The sequence below is a fragment of the Lactuca serriola genome, chromosome 7, assembly GCF_051521515.1.
Source record: "Lactuca serriola cultivar US96UC23 chromosome 7, Lser_US96UC23_V15, whole genome shotgun sequence".
Classification (NCBI taxonomy): domain Eukaryota; kingdom Viridiplantae; phylum Streptophyta; class Magnoliopsida; order Asterales; family Asteraceae; genus Lactuca; species Lactuca serriola.
The window spans coordinates 196,496,268-196,506,227 of NC_136414.1; the positions used below are offsets into that span (position 1 = coordinate 196,496,268).

Below are 9,960 nucleotides of genomic sequence, written 5' to 3' on the forward strand. Positions count from 1 at the left end.
ATAAAGTTATAAGCCCATAACTATTTGTCACAAACTCAGAAACCTGCCCATTCACCCGCTCCCTCTTGTGGTTCTTCGGTCTTGCGGCCTCCACTTGGGCCTCTCGAATGGTATCTAAGACTGGAGTCATCACTGTTATCCTCATGCACACATCTTAGATCGGAGCACTCGATGCTCTACGGCTCAGGGCGTCGACTGCCACATTAGCCTTGCCCAGATGATATAAGATCTCGCAGTCATATCCTTCACCACATCCAACCACCTCCTCTGCCTCATATTCATGTTGGGTTGATCCATAAGGTATTTCAGGCTCTTATGGTCCGTATATATGGTACACCAGACTCCATACAAGTAGTGACGCCAGATCTTGAGGGCGAACACCACCGCCCCCAGCTCTAGATCGTGGGTGGGATACCTCGTCTCATGAGGCTTCGGCTGCCTCGATGCATATGCTATCATATGTCCCCTCTGCATCAACACCACACCCATCCCGAATATAGAAGCATCACAATAAACTACAAAGTCCTACACTCCCTCGGGAAAGGCTAACACTAGGGCTTCACACAATCTTTGGCGAAGGGTCTCAGATGAGGCCTGCTGCTCGGGCCCCCAAGTAAAAGTAACACCCTTCCGGGTCAACCTGGTGAGAGGAACGACAATCTTGGGGGAGCTCACTAAGCTTCGTGCTTACAGTTTTCAGTTTTGGTTTCAGGTACTTCTTATAGCAAAGGGAAGGGCTCGAGATGATCGCATGACACACACCACAGCTTTCAGTCTGGGATTGATTGAGACTCTGATATTTTTCTCATTAAGTTTTGATATAATATTTGATATGAGATTTTACGATACTTGTCACTGGGTTTCCATTTGATTATGGATGATTATGGGTTTTGATATTGTTTTTCAAACAAAATTTTTGGCTAGTATTTTTGGGATGTTTCATGTGATGATGATGTTATGTTTCGATTATATATTATGTGATGATACTACATGGATGAAGTCATGCACAATCCCCTGGACGTATCCGCCGTCTGGTTCGGGGGTGTGACAGGCGTGTCTTTATCATTTTAGGAGGACAGATGGTGGTTGAAGATCGATGAGAATTGATGCTTTACGATTAGTAATACAAGAAGATAAACTGATTATATTATTCTTCCAATAGCGGGAAGTGAAACGGGGTGAAAACTTTTTGTTCCTAGAAAGGTAAATATTATGTTATGTCGCGTTCTTTTGTACATAATTCCTATTACTCTATTAGATATAACATTGTATCTCGAGGGATAAATGCTTCGTCCATTTTGTGTCCTATTTCTTTGATAGAGGCGGGACAATTAAATCATATTTTGTTAATGTGAGATGACAGACAAAACTTGGAATGCGGTGTTCAAGTGGTTGGATATTCAACATATAGAGTTTGATTCGGTGCAATGATAACTTGGCCATGAACTTGAAGAAGAAAAAGACTATAATAGATGTTATTGTGTATGTCTCGATTTAGTACAGTTGGAAGTTAAGAAAAATGACATTTTTTACTCGATTAGAGAGTTCTTGTTCCTCTGGTATTTTAATAAAATAAAAATTATATTTTAAATTGGGTTAATTGGTTACAATATCTTTTAAATTTTATATAATTGTTTTTTTTTACTCTCATTCCTTGCTAATGCTTTTATTATTTTTTAATATATGGTTGGTTGTTTATAAAAAAATGAGTTGAACCAAAAAACTGTCTACTTATTTCTAAAGCACATCTCATATCATGTCAACGTATTACAAAAATAATATTAGTATCACAAGAATTATAATAGTTACATTTGATGAAACATACTTATACTAATAAAAACATAAACAAAAAATAACACCCGGTCAAGTAGTCAACTCAACATGGCATGTTTCGGCCCACCCCATGAAAGCTGAAGTAATTCAACCCGTGACGCCCAAACCGGCCTTTTTTTCCTTGTGGTCCATACACATTCTAGAAAAGAATACCATAAAAGAAGAACACGGTCGCTCATAAAAGCATAAAAAAAGCATCGATCCAGTTGATTCTTTTCTCTCGATCTCACAACCTCAAAATCATCGTAAGTCTGATCTAATCCGATCGATCGATTCTTCAGATCTTTCTCAATCCATGATGCATATCAATGATTTGAATTGTTTTTGTTTCTGATCGTAATATGTGTTTTGATTATTTTTTTTTGGGGATTTTGACAGGGAAGCTAAGATCTAAGTAATCGTTTTTGTTTGTGAGAAATGGCGACAAAGAAGAGCGTAAGCAGTTTGAAGGAAGGAGATCTGAAGGGGAAGAAGGTGTTTGTTAGGGCTGATCTTAATGTACCCTTGGATGACAATTTTAAGATCACCGATGACACACGTATCCGCGCCGCCGTCCCTACTATCAAATATTTGATGTCCAATGGCGCCAGAATCATCCTCTCTTCTCACCTGGTATGTGTTCTGTTCCTCATTTGATTTGGGTCGTATGTTTGTTTCTGATATACGTGTTGCAATCTATCTCCAAATCACATGTATATGGATAAGTTTCTTCTGTAATCTTCATCCATAGCAGTTAAATCTCACGTATATAATAACGTGACTAAGATGTGGTTTTTGAATCCGTTTTGCTCATTCTTTGATCGCAATAAAGATGCTAATCACTTTCTTTTAGTTGATCTAAGGGGTGCCTAAGAAGGAAGATTCAGATTTGGGACCTCATAAGCTTAATTAACCAATAGCTACCTCTTAGGCTTTGAACTGTTTGTAAGGGGGGTTTAATGCTGTATGTTCTTTTGTTTGTTGTGAACGTATTTACAGGGACGTCCAAAGGGTGTTACACCAAAATACAGCCTGAAGCCACTTGTGCCTAGACTCTCCGAGCTCCTTGAAATCGAGGTTAGTTTCTCCATGCATCTTCATTTATACACACCTCTCATCATCTAATTCAACTCTTTTCTGAAATGCTCTCTTTGCACCTTGTAACAGGTCAAGATGGCAAGTGATTGCATAGGTCCAGAAGTTGAGAAACTGGTGGCTGAGCTCCCAGAGAGGGGTGTTTTGCTTCTTGAAAATGTCAGATTCTATAAGGAGGAAGAAAAGAACGATCCTGAATTTGCAAAGAAGCTTGCATCACTAGCAGACCTGTATGTTAATGATGCATTTGGCACTGCACATAGAGCACATGCATCCACAGAAGGTGTCACAAAGTACTTGAAACCTTCTGTTGCTGGATTCCTCATGCAAAAGGTCTGTCATTTCTTAATCTTGATTAAGTGTAGTCAATTGGCAATCTATTTACATAAGTTTGTGTTTTCAGGAGCTTGACTACCTAGTTGGAGCTGTATCCAATCCCAAGAAGCCATTTGCTGCCATTGTTGGAGGATCAAAGGTATCAAGTAAAATCGGTGTGATCGAGTCATTGTTAAAGAAGGTTAATGTCCTTATTCTTGGTGGAGGTATGATCTTCACTTTCTATAAAGCTCAAGGCCTCAAAGTTGGATCTTCACTTGTGGAAGAAGATAAACTCGATCTTGCAAAATCACTTCTTGAAAATGCCAAGGCTAAAGGGGTGTCTCTGTTACTCCCTACTGATGTTGTAATTGCTGACAAGTTTGCTGCAGATGCCAACAGCAAGGTTTTCTTTTTTCCCTTTTCTTTTCTTTTCTTTTATTTTCTTTTTCCCCATATTGCCCTTTCCTTATTATATATATTTGCTCCATTACAGATTGTTCCAGCCAATAGTATTCCTGATGGCTGGATGGGATTAGACATTGGTCCAGATTCCATTAAGTCATTCAGTGAAACTTTGGATACTACTCAAACTGTTATCTGGAATGGACCTATGGGTGTGTTTGAGTTTGAGAAGTTTGCTGCAGGAACAGAGGTACACATACATACATACATACACTAGTGAAATTACTAAAATACCCTTAATAAACAAATGCAATGCATAATCTAAATGGGTTATATTTGTTTTGTTTCCAGGCTATTGCAAAGAAACTGGCGGAGCTTAGTGGAAAGGGGGTGACAACCATCATTGGAGGTGGTGATTCGGTTGCAGCAGTGGAGAAGGCTGGGCTAGCTGACAAGATGAGCCACATCTCGACAGGTGGCGGTGCCAGCTTGGAGCTTCTAGAAGGAAAAACACTTCCAGGTGTGCTCGCCTTGAATGACGCTTGAGCCCCTGTCTTTTGATCTTGTTTTTGGTGTTTTGAACCAGGGTCAGAAAAATGTCATAATGGAAACCAACTTTTGCGGTTTTTTGACGGTTTTAAGTTTAGAGTAGAAGTTAATAAAAAGGTCATGTGAAGGTGTGTGTGAACATATTGTGGCCTTTGTTTTTTTGAGTATTCATATGGTTCTTGAGTTGGAATCATTTTCCCTTATATGAATGACACGTTGTATTGGTGATTTGATGATGTGTCTTGTCTTGGTAGATTATGTTGCTTTATAGTTTTGTTTTATTTTCATAAAGTTTTGAAAAGGCTTTTTCAACATTCGATTAACGTAAAGGTAATTTTGATAATTTTTCTAGTTATTCTTAAAACAAATAAAAACTTAAAATATGAAAGATGGGAAATTTGGGGTTAAATGTCACAAAACACATCTAGTTTTTTAGTTTTTCTTTTTACAAATTCGAACATTGTTTTTTCTTCGTTCAATTTTGATCATTTTCTTCGGTTGCCAGATATGACATGATAATTGGTGTCAAAATTGTTTAAAAAAACAAGATATAGTGGCTTAGTGAAAACTATAATCAATTGTCAAAATTGAAAAAATGATAACATAATATATTGATAACATTTAGCATAAAAGAAAATATAAAAGTGAAGTCAATGTTATTGGTCAAAAAATGAGGACATGCGTTATTTGTATTGACATGCAATGAACGATCTCATAACATGTTACTTTGAAAATAGGATAATTGAATGAAGTATGGTGACAAGAGAACACACCAACATATTAATATTAGCTCAAGGAAGTGCTATCCCATGCTCCTCTTCCATATCAACACTGAGTCATCCCCTTCTTGACCAACCTTCCACTTGAAGCACTAACCATTGCACCCAAAGCCACTTGTGTTGGTTGCATCTCTAAGGATATCCATCAACACATTTGACATATCAATGACACGCATCAACCTTTTTATTTATTTATTGTATCTTACACCTTTGATCGTTCTACTACATGTTCACTGCGTAGCATCCATCTTATGTGGTCAAATTTGAAACATGTCCAACATTTGTTATATTACATGCATTTGCAACAAGTCACTCCAAGATTGCAACCTATGCTATAATATTTGAACGCATGCCAACTCCTTTTAAAGTGTTTGATCACCCCTAGACCACCTAGACATCTTATTTGGTTTAATTTACACCATACAAACAACTTGAAGGTTACATTAGACTCATATCACACAAATTAGGACCTCAAATCAAAATTCAACCTTTATTCGTGTTTAACATAACATCTCGGAGTTTGAATTGCATAATCAAACAAGCTAATCCATCCAATATTTCGATCCACCAACTCATGATCAAAACCCTCTACTTATGTGCAATTCAAACCCTAATCCATCAACCAAATTGATACTCAACATGAAAATACAATTTTGTTGCCTAAGTCAGACACATAGGCACCGAAATACACTGACTTTTTAGTTGCATAAAATCGAAAAGAATCCACCCACCAAATCAAACAGTTGAAATACAAAGTCCATATGTTTATGATGCACAATCTCCATGTTTGTGCTTGTTCACATGTGCCCATAAAATTGTTGTTTGTTAAGATCAAGATGTTGGAGTTGGAGTTGAAGTTGCAACAGGAGTATCTTCTTGTGCTCCCCATTCTGTCCAAGATCCATCATAAACAGGAACATCTGTCTTCCCAAGTCGATGGAGTCCCTACAATTACAAAATCATTTTTTGTAAAAATATACAAAATGCCATTTTTGTTTTATTGTTCAAATCCAAAGAAAAAAAAATCAAAATAGAATATCTCACCAATGCAAGAATGCATGCGGTAACTCCAGTGCCACATGAAGCCATAACCGGTCCCTCCAATGAGATTCCTGTAACAGTAATTTTCAAGTCATCAATGAAAAAAGATCCTTTTTTTTAAAAAAAAAATTATTTCAAGAAAATAATCTATCTTGTCCTCTAAATGTCCCAAATTTACTGCAAGACTTACTTTTTTATTAACTTTTTTATTAAAGTTCAAATGGAATGCAATCATAACAGGGGTAAAGTGGTTAATTCATTATTCAAAATGAGTCGAATCCATATAAGGGGTTGTTTCTTTTTTACTTATGTGCTTAATGGGTTAAGCACTTATTATAGAATTGCTATACATGGTTGTTTCTATTTTACTTAATCTGGACAAAATGACTTAATGGTTTAAGAATTCAGTAACAAAAGAAGTATAATTTTGAAATTGACGAATTTACCCTCTTGTTCAAACTTTTTCTTAAGTTGGTCTGCTGATAGTAGTGTCTGTGAGCTGTCCAACATCTGTAAGAATCAAGAAACATTTATAAAAACATAGTCTTTTTATATATGTGTTTCGTTTTTACTTAATACAGAGAGAACGCCTTGATAAAAAAAAGGAAGTCAGGAAAAGGAGGATTTCACTTTTCCCCATTAATCCTAACTTTTTACAAATTTGCCCTTATTGATTTTTACTGTGATTTATAGACAATTCATGATTACCTGAGCAAAAGGAATGCACTTGCTCCCAGGCACATGGCCACTTCTTATTCCTTTTCTAGGCTCAGCTGCAACTCCATCAAACCTGAAAACAAATCAAAATTAAAAAAAAAAAAAAAAAAAAAAAACACCATTAAAGTTCATAATATATAATTAAAAATCATTAAATTTGACATTTTTTTATACCTGGCCTTTGACCGAGCATCTACATGTTGATGTGTTTGGTCTTCTGTGTTCTTTTTAACCTAAAACAATCAATAACAACAAATACATCATAAAATGGGCCCAAAAAACAAACTGAAATGAATTTACAAAAAAAAAAAAAAAACAACAAATTTAATCCAACAAACCTGTTCAAGTGTCCATACAAGATGTGGTTGATATTTTGTTTGAAATGTAACTGGACCAACCTGCCAAAAAAAAAAGAGATCAATTCCTAATAACTTTGATACAGAAAAAAATTATATAAACTTGGTTTATATAAATATATTATGTGAAATTTATGGACTTACAGCTTGGCCATGGTATACTTTTTCTATTGCCTCGCTGGCAGCACTAGCTTTCAATATAGCATCACTTGAAGCACTCGATTCAACATCAAAACCTGAAGCTCTCCACATAGGAAGGCCTCCATCTAACACCCATACTCTATCATGTCCAAAAACTCGAAACATCCTATACAATTTTATGATGACATCAGCATGATGACATAAGCCCTAACCCATAGCAGGTAAGGTAGGCCCCATTTGTTACACGTGGCATGACATGTCATAACTCATAACTCAGAACAGAACATGTTGTACTGTGTTTGGTGGATCAATGTGTAAAAGACAAAAATGCCCTCGTAGTTTTAAGGAAATGAAACTTACCACCAGACACGAGCAGCACTGAAGATCCCCTTACCATCATAAACAACAACTCCATCTTTGTTTTCAATACCAAGAGCAGAAACAGCAGCAGCAAATGCTTCTTCAGATGGCAACATGTGTGGCAGCTGAATTAAAGGTTCCATATTTTCAGTTTTACTTCAAAAGAAAACACAGAAAAGGATTGAAAGATAAGTGTCTCACATTAGTAGTGCGATCAGATATCCCATCTACATCAAAGAAAAGAGCACCAGGAATGTGTGCAACCTGTTGAGACCCCGTTTGAACAATATTAGCAAGTGATCTTAGTATCTTACAAGTGTTTGATAAAATGCCACATACAGAAGTTCAGAGATCAAAATACGTACTTGATACTCTTGAAGTGGATTTCTTTGTTCATCAGGCATGTACCAGGATGCATCCAGTACCTTCATATCAGGCTCACGAAGATTGGCATGAAGCCAGTCAACTGAAACAACAGGCTCAGAAGTTGACATGGACTGTGTTGAGAAAGGAGAGGTAGATCCAACCATGGTGGAAGCCATGTCACTACGAACTAAGGTCTGCCTCCTGTACACCGATTGAGATGGGAAAGCCCACGAATGAAGGGGTTTCTTCTGAAAATGAAGAAAATAGCTACATGAGGTAACTGCAATGGTTACGAACCTACTAAGTTTGCATTCAAAAAGTGATGGATTAAACATTTTCCATCTAATTTACCAAAAAAATGGTACGAAATCCAACCTATTAGAAGAAGATTGGATTATGTTATGAGACAATCGACAACTATCGCCGATTGAATTAGAAAAAAAAAATCCAATTAACTACTGATATGAAATGATTCCCAACCTACCAGCAATAATTACAAGCGGAAGACAAATCAACAGAGCAAATAACTAAATTCGGATATGTTAATATGATCAAAAGCGGATACTTACGAAGAAAAGGGGCGCTAATTTTTGGGGTTTTTGGTTGAAGGCGAAAGACGAGACGAAACGATGTGCAAAGAGAGTTCTTGAAAGAAAGGCGGATGCCATTTGATCAGAAACCGAGAGAAGATTCTATAAACACCATATATGAACAAGCGGAATGCGAAATTGAGAAGCCCCTTTTGTAATCGGTTGATCAAACAGTTGATGATCAACGTAGCAGCGGTGTTTCACTCTTTATCTCGCCACTCCACCCAAAGCAGACTTGTTTTTGGTATGATGATGAATTGATGATGAAGAAAAGGGTTTGCAACCTGGCCCCTGTATTTTTGAGTTTTTGTTACGATTCTTTCTTTTTAGAGTAAACTATAGGAACGGTCACTTAGTTCTTTGTATTAACTTGTTATTCACTTTGATATAGGATTAATGATTTAAAAATAAAAATACTAAAATTAATATGTATCCGATCATATGATGAGATGTTATGATGTCTTTTCTCGGTTAATGTCGTTACAACCAATATTATGACAAACAAATAGTACTTAATTTGATTTTGGATTATTTATAATGTAATCAATATGTTATTAAATTTATATTTATATAATTGGTAACTTATTGTTTTTTGGTTTCATTATAACATTGCATTTCAATCGGGTAATTTTGTCATATATAGACATAATGTTAGAGTCTGATAAATGAAAGTTTTTTTTGTCACATGTTACACTCCCATTCAATTTGGCAAATGTCATTTTGTAGTTATTTTGAATAAATTTCTTTTCCATATATTATTTTATTGGTTTTTCTATTTTAATAAATTCTACACAATATTTTAATGTAAAAATTACAATAAATATATCAATTTCATTAAAGGACTTACCTTTTTATTTCAAAATTCTCAAATTAAAGCTCATTAGTTTATTTTGTTTATTTATTTAAATTTAAAAGAAAAAAAAATCAATTTTAATAATTTATTATTTTTTTTATTTTCTTGTAAATCTAAAGTTCTTAAATATTTATATATTTATATTAATTTTTTTTAATTAACCTATGTAATACATGGGTCTTACACCTAGTAGACTTATTATATCAGCCAATTGTGTCATATTGAATGTGATGCTGAGTTGACACCCATCATTATAATAGTTAGTAAAGGGTATAACGGATGCCCTTAGTATATAACTTATTATTAAACAACAAAATTTTGTTAGGTACACAAAACACCTAATATTCTATAACAAAAACACGTCTCATTATAACTAATTATGTAACTTAAATTATTCAAATCGTAAAAATATGTTTGTGTTCTTGGAGTATTTTTTTTTTCTAACGGATGGCGGTATCTCAGATAAAGTTCTATTAATATAAATAATTAATATAATTACACGTTGGAATGTCCCACCTATGAAAATAAAAATATCCTTTTGACAGCCTAGAGATGAAAACAACCTATCTATTACAAAGTAA

General features: G+C 35.2%; 2 protein-coding genes across 3 annotated transcripts; one reads left to right on the top strand and one right to left on the bottom strand.

Moving 5' to 3' along the window:
• The first annotated feature begins 1,944 nt into the window (after positions 1–1,944).
• LOC145061021 (phosphoglycerate kinase, cytosolic) lies at positions 1,945–4,406 on the top strand. Its single transcript, XM_079008383.1, has 7 exons — positions 1,945–2,078; positions 2,212–2,445; positions 2,812–2,889; positions 2,980–3,240; positions 3,311–3,628; positions 3,719–3,877; positions 3,979–4,406. Exons 2-7 carry the CDS (start codon positions 2,251–2,253, stop codon positions 4,171–4,173), a joined length of 1,206 nt encoding a protein of 401 aa, XP_078864509.1. The 5' UTR covers positions 1,945–2,078; positions 2,212–2,250; the 3' UTR covers positions 4,174–4,406.
• A 1,151-nt stretch (positions 4,407–5,557) lies between these two features.
• Positions 5,558–8,874, bottom strand: MST1 (mercaptopyruvate sulfurtransferase 1). 2 transcript variants are annotated; one of them, XM_079008857.1, is made up of 11 exons: positions 8,506–8,874; positions 7,936–8,184; positions 7,772–7,834; positions 7,571–7,695; positions 7,214–7,376; positions 7,052–7,111; positions 6,888–6,946; positions 6,705–6,786; positions 6,443–6,506; positions 6,000–6,067; positions 5,558–5,900 (listed from the first exon to the last, which is right to left on the bottom strand). In XM_079008857.1, the coding sequence occupies exons 1-11, from the start codon at positions 8,602–8,604 to the stop codon at positions 5,787–5,789; spliced, it is 1,146 nt and encodes a 381-aa protein (XP_078864983.1). In that variant the 5' UTR covers positions 8,605–8,874; the 3' UTR covers positions 5,558–5,786. The 2 variants fall into 2 exon arrangements, with proteins under 2 accessions (XP_078864983.1, XP_078864984.1); XM_079008858.1 differs by having other exon boundaries at positions 7,936–8,181; positions 8,506–8,744.
• Between the last annotated feature and the right edge of the window lie 1,086 nt (positions 8,875–9,960).

Bases quoted from the DNA above. Each gene is read 5' to 3' on its own strand.
- MST1 (XM_079008857.1), bottom strand. From the start codon at position 8,604: ATGGCATCCGCCTTTCTTTCAAGAACTCTCTTTGCACATCGTTTCGTC. The intron at 7,112-7,213 runs GTAAGTCCATAA...TTTTTTTGGCAG, and splicing joins AAGTATACCATGGCCAAGCT to GTTGGTCCAGTTACATTTCA. The intron at 6,068-6,442 runs GTAAATTCGTCA...TTACTGTTACAG, and splicing joins GAAAAAGTTTGAACAAGAGG to GAATCTCATTGGAGGGACCG.
- LOC145061021 (XM_079008383.1), top strand. From the start codon at position 2,251: ATGGCGACAAAGAAGAGCGTAAGCAGTTTGAAGGAAGGAGATCTGAAG. The intron at 2,446-2,811 runs GTATGTGTTCTG...ACGTATTTACAG, and splicing joins TCATCCTCTCTTCTCACCTG to GGACGTCCAAAGGGTGTTAC. The intron at 3,629-3,718 runs GTTTTCTTTTTT...GCTCCATTACAG, and splicing joins CTGCAGATGCCAACAGCAAG to ATTGTTCCAGCCAATAGTAT.